This window comes from Myotis nattereri (genome assembly GCF_964212035.1).
Source record: "Myotis nattereri genome assembly, chromosome: 1".
NCBI lineage: Eukaryota > Metazoa > Chordata > Mammalia > Chiroptera > Vespertilionidae > Myotis > Myotis nattereri.
In genome coordinates, this window is record NC_138075.1 from 175534470 (window position 1) to 175553854 (window position 19385).

At 39.4% G+C, this 19385-nt stretch overlaps 1 protein-coding gene across 2 annotated transcripts in view; it reads left to right on the forward strand.

Annotated features, from left to right (window-relative positions):
* Positions 1 to 8584: 8584 nt before the first annotated feature.
* Positions 8585 to 19385, forward strand: part of WDFY3 (WD repeat and FYVE domain containing 3) — a 176933-nt gene continuing 166132 nt past the window's right edge. For both annotated transcript variants that reach the window (XM_081094948.1, XM_081094949.1), the window contains exon 1: positions 8585 to 8779. In XM_081094948.1, the coding sequence (XP_080951074.1) occupies positions 8600 to 8779 (180 nt within the window). In that variant the 5' untranslated portion in view covers positions 8585 to 8599. The remainder of the gene's footprint in view (positions 8780 to 19385) is intronic.

A 19385-nucleotide genomic window follows, 5' to 3' on the forward strand; every position in this document is an offset into this window, starting at 1 on the left:
CTCTTTCTTCTCCTTTTGGAAGTTTCTTTGATTTATCTTCAAACTAACTAATTCTTTCCTGGGCTATGTACTGTTGAGCCCATCAGAACATTCTTCGTATTTGTTACAGTGCTTTCAATTTCTAGCATTCCTTTCAGTTGTTTTTAGAGCCTTCTTGGTGTGGTTGTAAAGTGTGGGAGAGGGAAACAGTTTTTATACTCTTTTGATTATTTCTCAGTGTCTTATGGGCCTGTGACCCTCACAAGTGTTTCTCCTGGGCTGTTGCCTTCCCCCTCCCCCTTAAGAGGGGCTGGGTTGAGGCAAATGCCCTTAACCCAAGGAAGACAAGGTGAAGTATTTTACTCGGGAGAGTAAGTAGGTCCTTGTTATGTAGAATGCTCTGGGAACATTTCCCAATGATTACTCTTCCCCTCCACCTGCCAGAGGCAGGAGGGGGGGTCTTTCTCAGATCCCCTCTGTGGAGTGCCTGGAAGTGCAACCCCGAGAGGTTGAGGGGGGCCCTAAGACTGGCCCCCAGGAGTTTCTCTCTCATGTGCTAGCCTACTGTCAACCTCCAGCAATTCATCAGTGTTCCTCCCAGTTTGTGGTTCTGGGGACTTTTGTTCCATGTATGCTGGGGTCCAACCCCAGCAGGTCCAGAGGTCCCCAAAGGTGTGGACGGAGTCGGCGAAGAAGGAATAACAAGGAGACAGCTTTCAGTTGATCAGCAGCCTAGCCAGGATCTCTAGCCAAGTTCTGGTCTGGATCTCCAGCGAAGTTCTGCCCAGGTTCTCCAGCCAGGTTCAGTCACCAGGTTCTAGTCAGGTTCTCTTGCCATGTTCTATAGTCAGGTTCAGTCCAGGATCTTTTGCCATGTTCTCTCGCTAGGTTCTGTCTCTAGGTTCTGTTGCCAGTTTCTGTCCAGGATCTTTTGCCATGTTCTCTCCAGCGAAGTTCTTCTGTCTCTAGGTTCTGTGTAGGTTCTGTCTTCTAAGTTCTGTCTTGTTACATCTGTATTTATACCAGTTGATTCCAATCCTATCAATCTCTATTCCAAAGGTTAGGGCGTTTCTTATCTCCATTCCAGGGAGTAAAGATTATGTAGCTTAAGCATGATTGTTCGTAGTTAAAGTGATTAATTACCCGCCTGGCACTTAGTTAAGAGGTTTTATTCCCTCCCTAACTTCAGGGGAAAATCCCTACCTGGGAAACAACCTTTCTCAGAGACCTTGGTTAAAACACATAGTGCCAAGAAGGTGAGCAAACATATTAAGAACAGTATGCCATATATGCCAGGTCCCTTGAAACAGCAAGCATGGACCGGCTCCCGGCACATGTAAGCAGGTTTCAGCCGTGGCTCTCTAGATGTCATGTCCATCTGGATTTCAGGGCTTGGTTTCCCTGCAGTGTCAGTTCTTTGATGGGTTGAGAAACATCCCAGATTTCCAGTTTATTGAGCTATTTCTTGTTTAAAGACAACAGTGATAACTTCTAAGCTCTTTACATTTTGTTGCTGAAACCCTGAATTTAAATTTTAACTTTTTTTCTTGTAACTTTGAAGAACCATATCATTCCATAATACAGATGTACCTTGAGTTACCTATTCATCTATTAAAGGACTAGCCTATTTCTAACTTTTCATTATTATAAACAATTAAATAACGTGCAATCTAGTAAACCATCTTGTACTGTATTAATGTGGGATAGGTTCCTGGAAGAAATTAGATAAAGTGTAGGTGTGTTAATACTATCAGATTGCCCTAAAAAAGACTGTTGATTTCTAATCAATAGTGTTTACATTTCCATTTCCCTATTCTTACTATGTATTAAATCCTGTCAGTTTTTGCCAAACTGATGAGTAAACAGTTGTACTTTGTTTTAATTTGAATTTCTCTGATTATTAGTCATTTTAAGGACCTGTTCATATATCTGTTGTGTTGCATTTCATATATGTAGTATTTTTACTGGGAATAGACTGTTTCTATTTCATTCTTATTTTGCTCTCAGATTGTTGATATTAAGAGGCTCATGAATAGCCTAGTTGTTAATACTTTGCTATAAGAATTGCTAATATTTTAAATTATTTGTTGCCTGTCTTTTTATTTTGTGGTATTTTTAGCTATAAATCTGACTCTTTTTTTCCTTTTAAAAGAACAAACCCTAAATTATATTTACTTTTATATTTGCTTCCAATTTTTTATTGTTTATTTGTATTTAGATCTTTAATACATTTGGAATTAATTTTTTTCCATATGAAAAATATTAGCTTTTATTTATGTCAATAATTTTAGAATATCATAAATTGTTGTTGTAACCAGTCTATAAAATTCTAGGATTTTCTCCCCAGTTTCTGGTAACCCAGAATTAGAAATGGAGAAATTGTGTGGTTGGATTCATCCAGGCATGAATAATGAGTAGGAATGTGTATAGCCCAGGAATGCAAGGGAAGTGAAGTGAAGGCACAGTTGAGAATGTCATTGAAGAGATTAAACATGGTCTGATCTCTGCTGAAGAAGAGGAGAATTGGGAGAAGTCAGTAAGTGATTCCAGCTAAGACCACAGATTTAGGGAGCATGATAGTTATCTCAGAGTGCAATTTCGGAATGTGACAGTTTGTAATAGAGAAATTCCTAGTGGTGATAGGTCTAGCATATGGCCCTGAAGGTTGTAGCCCTGTTAATATGCATCCCACTCCTGAGGCTGTCTCCCCTGCACTGTGCTGTCCATTGAGGATACTGATAACTGAGTGACCACAGAGCTGACTGACTTGAAGTAGAGGTTAGGGGAGATATGTAGGATGTAAAATGTGTCAGTATTAGGCAGTCACAAATTATAGAAACATTGTGCTACAGAAATTCTTTTGCAGGTCTTTTCTACAGAATTTGTATAAACTTTTAGAGAATAATGGAGCTGTCAGGTCAACTTACACAAGTTTATTTATTCCCTAACAATTTAATTATACTATGTTAATCATATCAAATAACCTAACTGCCATTCAACTGTTAGAGTAAATGTGTTTTGGGGCTCCCAAAACAGCAGTGGGAGCCCTAGAAGGAGGGGTTCTAGAAAGGTGTCAGAAAGATGGCAACACTGGTTGCTCCATTGGAAATCATAGCTAAGGGAAGTGTTCTTAAAGGGAGGCACATTGCTTTTGACTCTGGAATATGCTTTTGTCCAAGAAGAGAGAAGATTAAGCACACTGAAAAGATACTTTGAGTAATTGTTCAATTCAGTATATGTATAGGATGAGTTCACACATGGGGTGAGAAGGGTGAGGGGATGTTGGGAATATAAATGAGATGGCTAATCTTGTAATATCTCAAAGATGAGGCTAAATTGGATAATGACTTATTGAAAGGCAAAAAATCATGCTTTAGCAGGTAGAAATTTTAAATTCTAATTCAGGACTCTGTCTATAGTTCTTTTCCAGTGTATATGGTAGATTTCTGGGTCAGATGTCCAGATCATTGGGAGCCTCTCTAAATTTTTGCCTTATTCTTAAAAAGCTCAAGAAATTTTGCCTTTACTCTTCGTAGTATAAGAAAAATATAGGATTTCCCCCCAGAAAGTTTAAAGAAAAATAAAAAAACCTGAGCAATTACTTATAGTTTTTTGATGAAAGTATAAGATTTTCCTTAGCCTTTTTTTTTTTTCTTGTGAAATTAAGGAGGTACTTAGAAAATTTTTTACCTGTGCTACTCAAAGACTGCTAGTTATTTGACAAATACGTTTTAAAAATTTAAGCTATTGTTTTATACCCTTCTATAATTTAAATAGTGGTAAACTATTAAAGGATTTTGGGTGGGCATAGTGTCTGGATTTTCAAGCATTAACACAAGAGATTAGAAAAGAAATACTGCCTGGGCTCATTGCTATTTAAATAACCTCCTGTTGGCAGTGCAAATATTTTCTCTTGTGAAACAAAATAGAGTTCTCATACACAATAATCTTTATAAATATTTTGAAAACCTCTTAAAACATTACCACAAAATTAACCATTCTATTTGTTTTCATTATTATATTTTGCATATCTCTTCTGTATTGCTTTAGAAACTTCTTATTGGCCATTCTACTAAGAAATAAATTTCCCCTTAATTTTTTATCATTTTGTAAGTCTCTAAAACATAATACTACCATAAGAGCTTACGCTGTTTCCTTTCTCTTACTTATTTACTAAAAATGTAAATTTAAAGAATTAAATGTTTTGTGATCAAGCTGAAGGAAGAAAAGAAATTTAAAAATTATTGAATGCAACTAATGTGCTTGGCACTTTATAGAAATGACTAGAGGCCCGGTGCACAAAAATTTGTGCACTTGGAAGGGGGGGGGTCCCTCAGCCCAGCCTGTGCCCTCTCGCAGTCTGGGATCCCTCGGGGGATGACCACCTGCTGGCTTAGGCCTGCTCCCCGGGGGATTGGGCCTAAGATGGCAATCAGACATCCCTCTGGCAGTCCAGCAGGCCTCAGGGGATGTCCACTTGCCAGCGGGGAGCAGACCTAAACTGTAGTCAGACGTCCTTAGCGCTGCTGAGGAGGCAGGAGAGGCTCCCACCACCACCGCTGTACTGGCAGCCATCAGCCTGGCTTGTGGCTGAGCAGAGCTCCCTCTATAGGAGCGCACTGACCACCAAGGGGCAGCTCCTGGATTGAACGTCTGCCCCCTGGTGGTCAGTGTGTGTCATAGTGACCAGTCATTCCCAGTCTTTCTGCTGCTAGGGTCAGTTTTCATATTACCCTTTTACTATATAGGACAGAGGCCTGGTGCACAGGTGGGGACCAGCTGGTTTGCTTTGAAGGGTATCCCGGATCAGGGTGGTGGTCCCGATGGGGTGCCTGGCCAGCCTGGGTGAGGGGCTGATGGCTGTTTGCAGCTGGTCACACCCCCTTCAGGGTGGGGGTCCCCACTGGGGTGCTTGGCCAGTTTGGGTGAGGGGCTGAGGGCCGTTCTCAGGCTGGTCAGCGACTGAAGCTCTCAACCTCTCCTTTTTTTCTTTTTCTTTTTATATTCTGGGATTTATTTACCTTCTATAATTGAAACATTGTTGCCGTCACTGGGGCTCCCAGCTCTGAGGCTGCGGCCGGCTGAAAGCAGGTATCTGGGGTTTGTTTAGCTTCTATAATTGAAACTTTGTTGCTTTCAGAGCTCAGAGCCGGGCCGCTGCAGGCTGGGAACCTTGGCTTCCTCCATCACTGGAGCAAGCAAGCCTCCTGCTTGCTTCAGCTGCATGGCTGCCGGCCGCCATCTTTGTTGGCAGTTAATTTGCATATCGCCCTGATTAGCCAATGGGAAGTGTAGTGGAGTTACAGTTAATTACCCCTTTTGTCTTTTATTAGATAGGATGTTATTTTATATATGCATTACACAACGGTTGTGAAAAAAAGATTTTACAGATGAGAGAAACCCAAGATTCAAGGGTTGAGAGCCTTTCACCTGAATTTACTGATCTTATATGGGCATGTTTCTACTGCTTTGAAAAGTCCCTATTTTTTTCCTAGTCTTTCACTCCTGGAGAGTATTTAAAACATGGTAGTTCTTGGTCTGAATATCTTATATAATAAAAGTGTAATATGCAAATCGACCGAACTGTGGAACTACTGGTTGGCATGGGGCAGGGCCGGTGAGCAGGCAGTGCCAGGCCAAAATACATGCCAGCGGGCAGAGGGAGGGGACGGCGATGGAGGAGGGGGGTGGCAGCAACCAGCAGCAGCAGCAGGTCAATGGCAGGTGTGGCTGGCCACTCACCAGCCAGTGCTGTCCCGTGATTGGCCCTCAGGGAGCAGGCCTAAGCTGTCAATCAGACATCCCCTGAGGGCTTCCAGATTGCCAGAGGGCAAAGGCCGGGCTGAGGGACACGCCCCCTCCAGTGCATGAATTTTCATGCACTGGGCCTCTAGTACTTTAAATATAAACATTGAAGTGCAGACAAAGCAAATGATTCAGCAAGCTTGTATGCTTAAGTGTTTCTTGGTAAATTAGGAGAAAGGGAGGCATCTTTTTTTCTATCACTGAGATTATCTGAGTAATTGAGAAATACCTGTAAACCCTTTTAGCTAATTGATACCTATCCTTTTGTATCTGATAAATATTAAATAACGATGGTGCAATAGCTTGATTACATTTAGTCAGTGTTTGTCAATATGTGATCATGTTTTTGTTTTGTTTTTTACTGGGATGAAAGCTGATTATTTTAATGCATCTTCTGAAAAATCAGAGAGATTTCTTTCACATTCTAATTGCTACTTGGTACTAAATAATAAATATACTAGAGTCACAGTTTCCAAGAATTCTGTAATTTAAAGTTAGCACATAAACATGAGTAGACTGGGGAAGGGCACTTGAATAGAAGGTAAAGGTCTGGATTCTCATACAATTCCCTTTCATTGTGAAATTTTGAGCAAGTTGTTCTTGTCTTTTGCCTCCCCTAAAGGTAGAATAATCCTATCTTCTGTACACTTGCTTAAGTTGGAATGAGAAACAAAGGAGATGGTCTGAAAGTGCTTTTGAAGGTCTCTACATATAGAGTGATGCTTGACTTTTTTTTTTTTTTTTTTAATGATAATAGACTCCTTTGAAAGCTGGGGATCTCTTAGAAAAACATTTTTAAAGAATCGGAGAATTGTGAATCTCCTAATCCCTAACCACACACTCTAGATTATGAACTCTGGCTACAGGCTAAGGAAAAAGATCAGAGCTATGCATAATGTAAAATGTTAGCTAATTTAAAAACATGTAATTCACTTCAAATTTTGTTTTTGTTCTGGGGATTTTTAGGACTGCACCCACCAGCACATAGTAGGCTATTTGAATATACTTTTGAAATCTTTTTATTTATATTTGGAGGACTTGCTAAGAACAGCTTTGAACTGGATTAACTAGTTTGTCATTTTGTAATTCAGAGCTGCCCCCTGGCCTTTGCCTTTGTGTCTAAGCATTCTTCCCTGAGATTGGACCTCTTAGAGTGTATTAAGTGCTTTTTGCACAGCGGTAGCTCAGCATAGACAAGCCATTGGCAGAACTGTAAGCAGAGTGTGTCTTTTTGCTCCTCACCTGTGATGAGTTACATCACGGCCTCCTGTTGCAGTCAGCTACAGTGCATAAGCCCATGCCTGTCGCCCAATACAGAGTCACTCAAAATTCTCAAGGGCATGTGTTTAAGATGCTAGTTCTTCTTATAGTTTTTTTAAAAAATCAGTAGTCAGATGTTTAGTACAAAAAGCTCTAGCCTTGTAGCAGTCTTTCATTTTTTAAAGAAATGACATACTGGCTTATGTGGTTATGTAGCAAGATTTAAAATGAATCCAGTTTATTTTTGCTTTTCCACAGATGAAAAAGCAAATTGCCTTTCTTCCAGATTCTGTGTATCCAGAATGTCTTCCCAGCTTTCCTGAATCCTTTTGTGAGGTATCCTGTTTTTGTGTATGAGGTTAGCTAATTGCTGGCACAGTGAGTGGTGGTTGAAAAGGGCTGATGGTGCTTTCTGAAAGCTTAGTGTTATTGATTCTGGTATATATTCTAACCCAGTGTTGGTTAACTGCAGCTCTAGCCAGGGATACATTTTATATTATGATGTAGTACACACAAAAACCCCCTTACCTAAAAAATAGTTATTTATGTACTCTAATATCTTTTATTATATGTACTTACTATATGTATTCTAATATCTTTTATTTCATTTTCAAAATACTCATTATGGCCCTAACCGGTTTGGCTCAGTGCATGGAGCATTGGCCTGCGTACTGAAGGGCCCCAGGTTCGATTCTGGTCAAGGGCATGTACCTTGGTTGCGGGCACATCCCCAGTAGGGGATGTGCAGGAGGCAGCTGATTGATGTTTCTCATTGATGTATGTTTCTAGCTCTCTATCCCTCTCCCTTCCTCTCTGTAAAAAATCAATAAAATATATTTTTAAAAAAATACTCATCATGACCTACCAAATGAATTAACATGACCTACCAAAGGGCTTCAAGCCACAGTTTGAAAAAGTGGTCTTCCGTTATATAATTTTCAGTCATGTGATTTGTAGAATATATTGGGGGTATCATTTTAGTTAAGTTTTATGTATTTTCAAACTATAACCTAAAATAATCTCTTTAGCAGGTACCAAAGTATAATCCTTTATCTAGAAAAAAATATAAATTAAAAATAGAAAAACTATGTTTTTTTGTGTGTGTGTGGATGGAGTTCTTTGTTTGGATGCTTTGAGGTAAGGGTGAACTTTCTGTTCCCTCAATTTTTTACAAGTATTTAGTTATTCAGCAACATATTAATAGTAAGATCTGTGATCCTTTTTTTTTGAACTTGATATGACTAACTGGAAACATTTGCCCAGTTAATGTTTTACATTTAATGGGTTACATTTTATACAAATTGTGTCAAAGCTTGTAGGATAGTTGAGTGCAATAGTTTTAATTTGTCATTTAGGAAGGTGTATCAGAATTATCTTTGCCTTTCTACTTTTTCTTTTTAAAGAAGTAGAAAAAGTATTTTAGTCACAATTTTCTACTTTTTGACTTGTTATAAGCTCTGCAGGAATGCTTGACCTGATCAGACAATGGCATTTTGACTGTTTCTGGTGAACATCTTTCTGCAGGATTACAAGTGTTGATCACCAGCCCGCCAAGATGAACATGGTGAAGAGGATCATGGGGCGCCCAAGGCAGGAGGAGTGCAGCCCGCAGGACAACGCCTTGGGACTGATGCACCTCCGCCGGCTCTTCACTGAGTTGTGCCATCCTCCTCGGCACATGACTCAGAAGGAACAAGAGGAGAAGCTGTACATGATGCTGCCAGTGTTTAACAGGGTGAGTCCAGGCTGCCAAGCATGTCTTCCAGGACTGGGTGGCACCACCAGAATCTTAAGGTCATAATAAGTCTCAGGTAGGAAAAGTGATAGAATGAGTTAAGTCTTTAAGAAGCTTGATGTTTTCCTTTCTTCCTGTCAGTTTGCTATAAAGTAGTATGACTTGATGTGAGACCTGGTGAAATGAACTCTACTTAGTTCTTACATATAAAAGGAAAAGTGAGCATTTTGTAAAAGGTTCCTCTAATGGTTGAGTTTGGGAGGAGGGATAGATTGTAAATTTTCATTTGTTATTTCCATTATTTTTGAAGTGACGGTTTTATTGCACCAAATGGTGCAATTGCCCAAGTGCTCTCTATACACTTTTAAGGAATCATTTCAGTTTTCTTTCTTGTTTGGCCGGTTTTCTATCAGATTGAAAGAAGATAGTTACAGGCCCTAGAGAGTCTAAATAGTTAGTGTTTTATTGTTTTTTATCAAGTTGATACATGTAGCAATCTTGATGGGGATTTTTAAAGTAATTTTTAAGTTTTTACCAAAGGTGTACAAGTACATAGGTTAAAAAGTCAAGCAGTTCCGCAGGCTAATAGGTGCCCCACTGCTCTCCACTGCTAATTGCTGCTGCCACTTTTAGCTCTCTCAGCTTTTAAACAACATACTTTTACTGCTTGTTTCTTGATTGTTCAGTCTTAATTAACTTCCTAATGAGGATTATGAAAATTAGCTTTTTTAAATTCCCCATTCCTCCAAACTATAACAAGCATACATACACTCACTGGTACATGCTGCCCTCATCCTTGTCCTTTTCATGTAGTATACATTTGTTTAAACAGTATTTGTCTTTATACTGACTGAATGTGGTGTGAATAGTGATCACAGATGGACCTTATAGTATACCACCATTACTTCCACTCTTGTAGAACTTATTTTCCCCAGACTTCATACTATAACTGTCTCCATTTTTGTCTTTCTCTGCATGTCTCTGTTTCCCTCCCTCCTCATCTCTCTCTCTCTTCCCCCCTCCCCATTCTTTTTATCTCCCCCCCAGGTCTCCTTTCCCCTCTGTCTCCCTATATTTCTCTCCCTTGCCCTAAACTAACTCTTTTAGATTAACCTTATTTTATATTTTTAATTTCCTTGAATACTTTCTTCTATTCTTTTAAAATTGTGCAGTATCTTCTCTCATTCCTCTGAAAATAATAAAATTTTTTCAAAATTTCTTTAACTTCTTACATTGTTATTTTTCTTCAAATTACTTTTTTCTTTGTATTGTCTTTCATATTAGAGTAGGCTTCAGCTGTGGTGTGATAGTTGTCTACACTTTGATACCTATTTATGTTAAACTAGAGGCCCGGTGCATGAATTCGTGCATGGGTAGGGTCCGGCCACCCACCCTGATGGGGGCCGATTCGGCAGGGCCGGCGAGGGGAGGGGATGCAGGAAGTTGACCATCTGGCCCTGCCCCTGATTGGGGTTGGGGGGCCATCAGGGGTGGGCCGGCTGGGGGTAGGGGCCATGAGATGTTGGCTGGCTGGCCCCGCCCCAAATTGGGGGGTGGGTTGGGGGTGGGGCTGGCCAGGGGGAGGGGCCATGTGAGGTTGGGTGGGGGGGCGAGCGCAATTGGGGCCCCGATTGGGCCAGTTGGCTACCACAGTGTGCGTCATAGCGACTGGTCATTCCATCGTTCCAGTCACTTGGCTTTTATATATATATACACATACATACACACGCACACATACATAATATACATATATATATACACACACACACACACATATACACATACATACATACATATACATATATATACACACACATTGTATAAGTAAACATTGTGCCATACATTGTACTATGCACTGGAGTTTCTGAGATAAAACAGTCTAATCTTGTGAAGCTCAAGTATAATGAGGAAGATGAGCATAGCATTCTGTGGGAGAAGAGATCAGCACAGAAACAGAGAACACAGCAACAAAGAAAAGTGGCGTTAGAAATGCAGGAGGGGAATGTGGCGCCCTGGAAAGAGAGTTACCTGAAAGTCTGATGGTGTCAAGGAGGGAAGCCTCCCTCAAGAATGTGATGTGATTCTTGAGTTTTAAAAGAGAAGCATTAGTCAGATTAGTATTAGCAGGAATAACTTAACCCAGAATGTAATTCAAGTAAGAAGTTAAAGGATGAGTCAAGGTAAAAAGCAACAAATATTTTAATATGTACCAGTGTCTATAAGCAGTCCAAGGAGTTGATTTTTAAAAAAATGTATTATGGCCGGAACCGGTTTGGCTCAGTGGATAGAGCGTCGGCTTGCGGACTGAAAGGTCCCAGGTTCAATTCCGGTCAAGGGCATGTACCTTGGTTGTGGGCACATCCCCAGTAGGAGGTGTGCAGGAGGCAGCTGATCGATGTTTCTCTCTCATCAATGTTTCTAACTATCTATCTCTCTCCCTTCCTCTCTGTAAAAAATCAATAAAATATATTTAAAAAAAAAAGTGAATATACTTTAAAAAAAAATGTATTATGGTTATTTTTCCTTCCCTTTGTCCCCCTCTACCCAGCCCCCACCCCACCCCAGGCCTTCCCCATGCTATTGTCTGTGTCCATGGGTTATGCATATATGCATATATGTTCTTTGGTTAATCTCTTCCCTACCCTCCCTCCCCCTCATCTCTGAGATCTGTCAGTAGGTTCCATGCCTCCATGCCTCTGGACCTATTTTGTTTGTCAGTTTATTTTGTTGATTAGATTCTCTACATAAGTGAGATCATGTGATATTTGTCTTTCTCTGACTGGCTTATTTTGCTTAGCATAATAATTTCCAGGTCATCCATATTGTCACAAAGGGTAGGAGAGCCTTCTTTTTTATAGCCACATAGTATTTCATTGTGTAAATGTACCATAGATTTTTTATCCACTCATCTAGTGATGGGCACTTCGGCTTTTCCCAGCTGATTTTATGTCAAGGAAGGGCAAAAATTAAGACTGTCAAGATTGATAGGAGGATCATGAGCTAATACTTTTAGTAAGAACTAATACTTTTCTTGGAGGCATGCAGAGCCATCAAAGTATTGTAAGCAATAGAATAAGAGAGTAGAAGGGGCCAAGGCAAGGCTTTCTCTAAGGTTTCTAATTTGAGAAATTGGATGGATGTTTTCCCAATAGCTGAGAAAGAAAGGTTTAGGGCAGTGATGGCGAACCTATGACATGTGTGTCAGAGGTGACACACGAACTCATTTTTTTGGTTGATTTTTCTTTGTTAAATGGCATTTAAATATATAAGATAAATATCAAAAATATGTCTTTGTTTTACTATGGTTGCAAATATCAAAAAAATTCTATATGTGACACAGCTCAAGAGTTAAGTTAGGGTTTTTCAAAATGCTGACACGCCGAGCTCAAAAGGTTCGCCATCACTGGTTTAGGGGATAGGTTCATTTTGGAGCATGGAGTCTAAATGAATTGTGAGCTTCCCAGGTAGAAATATTCAGTAGACAATTAGAAGGGATTTGGCTGGACACATATTTTTGGGAATCATTGGCAAACCATGGTAAGGTACAGGAGAGATTACACATGGTTCATACTGCCAGACAAATAGCAGTAAAGAATGAACCATGGATAATATGAATGTTTGGTGAAAGAAGGGGAGCCCAAAAAGGATATAGAAGAGGTGCTGGTCAGTGGCAGTACAAAATGAATCAGGAGAGGGTAGTGATAGCACTTGAGATAAAAGTTGCCAGGAGGAGAGCAGACAACGCTATCTTGCATAATAGCGAGACTCAGTAATATGAGGCCTTGAGATTTGCCAATTGGGAAGTTACTGGAATGGTGAAACCAGAAAGCAGTGAGTGAGTGAATGGGGAATGAGAAGACAGTAAGTATATACTTGGCTTGTAGAAATTTGAAAGAAAAGAGAAGAGATTGGTGGAAGTGAATTTGAGAGTAAAAAGGTGTTTGCTTGTATGTTTCTAGTGTTTTGCCTTGTTTTTAAAGGTAGGAAAGATGCAGACATGCTTATAAAGAGAAGGGAAGGGAAAATGTGTAAATTTTCAAGAGAAATAAGAAATGATTGAGGTAGGAGAGCATGGAGTCAGCTGGGTGGTTGAGCCTACAGCTGGAAAAAGAGCTCATCCTATGGGAAAGCATGTGTATTCTGTTGGGTGTGAGTAAGTGGGAAGTTAAATAAGATCTTTCTTAATGACCTCAGGTTCCTGTAGTTATCAACAGAATGTGTGGTCTGTTAAGAGTCTTTTTTTTTTTTAAGATATAGTTTATTGATTTTTTACAAAGAGGAAGGGAGAGGGACAGAGAGTTAGAAACATCGATGAGAGCATCGATCAGCTGCCTCCTGCACACTCCCTACTGGGGATGTGCCCACAACCAAGGTACATGCCCTTGACCAGAATCGAACCCGGGATCCTTCAGTCCGCAGGCGGACGCTCTATCCACTGAGCCAACCCGGTTAGGGCTGTTAAGAGTCTTAAGGAAGTAGGTTGACTAAGGGACTTAAGGAAATTGTGATGGTTTGGCGTATTAATGAAAGGGAATGAGAAATAGTGGGAAAGGAACATGAAAGAGTATTGAGGGCCCAGTGAAAGTTGGAGATAATAAGTTTGTACTGGATCTTATCCATGCTGGTGTGTGATTTTTCTCTTTCCAGGCATTCAGTAGCCTGTAGAAGTTAGAGAAGGCAGATAGATACACTATTCATTGGGGTTGAGGTTTTGCTGGCCTGGTAAGTAGAAGGAAGGAACATAGTAAGAGAGAGACTAGTTCACATGCCACCTATGTGGTTAGGTAGGATAGGATAGGACTAGAGGATAGAAACATTAATATATTTATTAGAGGATGTTCATTTTTTAATCTATGAAATAAGAGGTAAGAATGATGGATGGAGAAGATGGTGAGAAGGAACGTGAGGAGAGGTGAGGAAACATTTAAAATAGCTCTTTTGAAATTGGAAGAGAGAACTGATTGTGGCCAAACCATTTTTTTCAAGTCCTGTTGAGGTAACCAGTCATTAATTTTGGTTGGAACCAGTTCTTGGAAGTTTGTTTAGTTTAGTTTAGTTTAGTTTATGTACTGTTGGCTGCTGAGTAGTTTAAGGTAATTCCCTTCTCTCAGACTTATGAACATTTACAGAGGTGATAAGTTGAGAATAGTTAGGCCAATTGTAGTTTTATCTATTAGCATAAATTAATAGATAATGTCCTACATATGTATCTGATGTGTTTCTTTAGTTAGGTTTCTACCGTCAAGTCAAGTGAGTATTAAGAGAGAATAATTGTACCGGTATTTCTTCTTTTAAAGAGTAGATTTTAGATGCTTTAGTGATTATCCTCTGTTAGACTGTTTGACTTAGTTCTCTTGCATTCTAAATTGTCATAAGTCTCATTAACTTTAAATTCTTTCAAATCAAAAGTTTTTAATTGGCTGATTAAAAACACATATACAGTGGGGCCTTGACTTACGAGTTTAATTCGTTCCGTGATGGAGCTCGTAACTCAAATTACTCGTATGTCAAATCTTAAAGTGAACGAGTGAGACACGGGATGCTGGGCTGATGTTGTGGCGTTCACTGTGACGTTTGCTGCGCCAACTAGCAGTGGGGTATCTGAAGTTGGCTCGTAACCCGAATTTTAGCTCGCAACTCAAAGCAAAAAAATTGGCCGAGAGACGGCTCATATCTCGAAAAACTCGTTAGTCGGGACACTCGTAAGTCAAGGCCCCACTGTATATGCCTTGCCTTACATCTCTAATGTGATTTAAATACCACAAAGGCTCACTTTTCTCTTAACTAATGAAAAGATAGGAAGTTATTTTAATTGTGACCAATTAAAAAATATATATATAGACTATTCATTGGATACTCATCATTAAACTAAAAGTGTCCTTAACTAAGCCATCACATCCACTACATTTTGCAGTATATAGCCATATTTATTTAATGTTTGACCATTTAGACATGAACATTCTCTATTAGTAAGAGGTAACTTTGATAAATGAATAGCTCATTATGGCTGTAGAGCACATAGCCATGATTGCTAAATAGGAATGGTACTATTCACTTTTGAGACTTTGCTTGATTTATGCTATTTTTAAAATAAACTATCTTCCTGTTAGACATGGGCATCTATCTCCAGAATTATTTTTAAAGTGTTCTCAGTGTTATTTCAGTGTGTGGTTTTTGCCTTTATGAGACGCAGGTTGAGAAATGACATGTGTTGAGTCCTTTTTCTGGGCCAGTTTCACGCTGGGTTCTTCATCTGCCTCCTACGATCTTCATCACAGTCCTGCAAGGAGACTGCTGTCCTCCCTCTCACTGATTCTCTCCCACTGAAAGGTTATCATGCAGTCTGAGAATAGCTGAATAATGTTTATCCAGCATTCTTAAAAATAATTAACTTTTAATCCCACAAACAGAAGCTTATAGAAAAAAATACTTGGTTTAAATTTATTTTTTAAAAATACAGTATTTTGATCGTCTAAAAATTAACTGTATTATTAAATGCCTTGGTAGATGTTATACTTTATATTGTGTATTTTAAAATATAACCTTTGCTAATTAGTTGTTATTTTAGAGACTCCCCTAGTTTTTGAATTTACTTCTCCTTTATATTTGAGAAATATCTAAGTTGAAAACAGTGTCTTTTTTTTAGTCGCTCACAGGTGACCTTTACTTTTTTGTTACTGTTGTTAATCCTCACCCAAGGATATTTTTGCCATGGATTTTCAGAGAGTGGAAGGGTGGGGTAGAGACACACAGAGAGAAATATTAATGTGAGAGAGACACATCAATTGGTTTCCTCCTGCAAGCGCCTGACCAGGGCTGGGGATGGAGCCTGCAACCGAGGTACATGCCCTTGACTGGAATCAAGCCCAGGACCTTCAGTCTAACACTCTAATCACTGAGCCAAATTGGCTAGTTTGCAGTGGTCAGCAAACTCATTAGTCAACAGAGCCAAATATCAACAGTACAATGACTGAAATTTCTTTTGAGAGCCAAATTTTTTAAACTTAAACTATATAGGTATGTACATTGTTATTAACTTAATTAGGGTACTCCTAAGCTGGCCTTTGCTAAAAATGTCCTCAATTTAATTGAGGTACGTTAGATGAGGTCGACCCCTTCCAACTCTCCTATCCACACTCGTCTTGTATACTTGTTTCGTCTATTTCCTTCCGTTCATCCTCTCTATATGTCCAAACCATCTCAACATACCTTTCTCAAATCCTCGACACTACATCTTCTTTCACTCCACAATGTTCCCTTAAAATTAACTTAATAAACTTTTCTTAAAGTTTTCAGTCAACTTCGCACTGTATGTGCGCGCCCGCACATGGTATTTTGTGGAAGAGCCACACTCAAGGGGCCAAAGAGCCGCATGTGGCTCGCGAGCCGCGGTTTGCCAACCACTGGGCTAGGGCATGACCTTTACTTTTTAAATCGTTGGCTTTAGAGCAGTGGTTCTCAACCTTCCTAATGCCACGACCCTTTAACACAGTTCCTCATGTTGTGGTGACCCCCAACCATAAAATTATTTTTGTTGCTACTTCATAACTGTAATTTTGCTACTGTTATGAGTTTTAATGTAAATATCTGATATGCAGGATGTATTTTCATTGTTACAAATTGAACATAATTAAAGCATAGTGATTAATCACAAAAACAATATGTAATTATATATGTGTTTTCCCGGTGGTCTTAGATGACCCCTGTGAAAGGGTCGTTTAACCCCCAAAGGGTTTGTGACCCACAGGTTGAGGATCGCTGCTTTAGAGGAAGGATACTCAAGTTTAGAACCAAATGAGAGCTAGATCAGGAGTCAAAAAGGAAACTATTTACATGTATACAGGTTTTCTGCTTATTACTTAATACCAATACAGTTGACATTGGAGACTAGATCTGTCCAACAAAGGGTTAAATTTACCCTTGAAATAGTTAGTTTTACCTACCCAGTTGCTAGAAGAACTGGACAGTGGCAGGCCACACTCGGAGCAGATGAGAGTGCGTGTTCTCATGAGGCAGGCATATCCCAGAAGGAGAGGAAGGCACTGAGGGAAGCATTCTCAGTTTTTTTCCCCTAAGTTGGTGACCTTCTGAGAAACAAGAAGAGTGTAACATAAATGTTTCCCTAAGTATTTATATTAATTGGTAGGAAATCTTAGCTCATTTATAAGATAAAATAACACAATTACATCTTCATTGTAAATTTTTAAAATCTGTTTTATATTGCAGTTATTTATTAGTCGTACTGTGTAACTTAATTTTAGATATGACATATATTGAATTTAGGGGGGGAAAAGACACCATTTTAGAAAACTGTCAGAATTCCAACTCCTTTTACTAGTTATATTTAATAAATTTTTACGTAATAGCTTCATTCTGCAGCAAGTACATATTGAGCTTCTACTTTATGCATGCCATTAGATAACACCATTAAATTTGTTCTCCCCGAGTATTCCAGAAATATTTAGTTGAGGTATCAGGAAATTTTCTGAAATTTATGTAGATGGATATTAAAAATGATCCTTATAAAAATAAGTCAAGCCATGCTATTCTCCCCTTAAGGTGAACATTGTGAAGTGACAATGATAGGATTCACGTGAAGTTTAATTTAGACAATATGGTACTGAGTGATTAAAGAACATGGCTTAGAATCAGACAGACTAGTTTTAAATCTGGCTCCACCACCACCTGTCTTAACTTGTTTAACTTCTCCAACCCTTACTTTTTCTTATCTGTGAAATGGGGATCCTGTATAAGATTTTATGAGATTTAAATGACATTATAGGTCAAGTATTTGAATACTGCTAGGCACATGGTAAATGATCATTATACGGTAATAAAAATAATATTATTACCTCACCTGAGGATATTTTTTCCTTTGATTTTCTTTTTTTAGAGAGAGTGGAAGGGAGGGAGAGAGAAAGATGAAAGAGAAAGATGAAAGAGACACATTGATTGGTTGCCTTCCACATGCTCCCCAACTAGTGCAGGGATTGAACCTGAAACCCTTCAGGTGCATGGGCCCTCAGGACGCTCTCACCACTTGGTAATTATTTTTATTGCATTTGCTAGAAGGCGTTTTGTTCCTTAGTGCTGTTTTTATTTTCATCTGAGTTGTGAACATAACATATCTCTTTGGAATCATCCTTTCTGAGTTGAATACATTACCTACCAATCTCTTGCTCAACTCTCTCCCTTGACAGATGAAGGAACCACAAAAATTTGACCAGTAGTCACTGAGGCCAAGCAGAATTCAAGCCTCCTGACTACCAGCTCCATGCTCCACCCTTTGTGGCACACGTTTAAGTACATGATTGGAGCACTGTATATATTTTTTTAAATGCCACTATTTGTGCAAGGGTGCATACATACCTAATATTTTTAGATTTAATTATTGAAATCACAAAAATTCTCTTTCCTTTGCTACCTTATGTATTTAGTATTATCTAAAACTAGGGGCCCGGTGCAAGAAATTCGTGCACTGGGGGGCAGGGGTGTCCCTCAGCCCAGCCTGCCCCCTCTCATATACTGGGAGTCCTCAGGGGATATCATACTGACGGCTTAGGCCCACCCCCTGCTCCCCTTGGAGCTGGCTTCGCCCCTGCCCCCTCCGATCACTGGCTCTGCCCCTCGCCCCCCCCCCCACCTCCCCCACCACACCTGCCTGGCCAACAGGCCTGTACACTTCAGCAGCGGGGCTGAGGGGACTGGGTGCTGCCATCTTTGTGACAGAATGGCAGAGTGATGGTTAATTTGCATATTACTCTTTTATTATATAGGATGTCAGCTTTATGTTTTAGTCCCTGTACCTGTCCAGCCTTATCTTGTACCATTTCCTCTCTCATTCAAAACATTCTAACCTCACCAGCCTTTTGATGCCTCACCCACCCTAATGTCATGTCCACCCTGAGGTCTCAGCACAACTCTTCTTACTACCCAGAGCTCTTGCTTCATGGCCCTTTGAATTGTGACACTTTCTCTGCATTCGGTATCATCCTTCACATCAGTGCCACTCAGAGAGGCCTTTTCTGATAACTTCTCCCCACTCTAGGCAGTCCCTTTCAGTTACCTGTCTACTTCCTTTATAACGCACCACTGTCTAATATAATTTTCATTTTTAAATTAACTTGTTTAATGTTTGTCTCCTGTACTAAAATATGAACTCCATGAACACAGGAATCATATATGTTTTATTTACCGTGGTATTTACAACTCTTTATTTACCATGGTATTCATGACTCCTAATATTGCCTGACATATTTAGGAGATCAGTAAATATTTATGACTGAATAAATGACAGAATGAATCAGTCAGTAGTGTTAGATCACTGGACTAAAAGTTCTTTATGTCATTTCAGATTAGCAAATAAGACTTAGTTTTTGAACAGCATATTATTCAACCAGCATGAAGACTGCTTGAATAAACCATATCTCTATATCTTCTAAAACATGATCTATTTATTTTATGAAGTTGTCTTAATGCTTAGAAACAAAATAGATATTAATTCTTAGGAGCAAAATATACATAAATATATTCTTGGTAATGGAAATGTTTACCTACTTTATATATAAATAAGTATCACAAAAGGCCAAATAATTGCCTGAGCAAA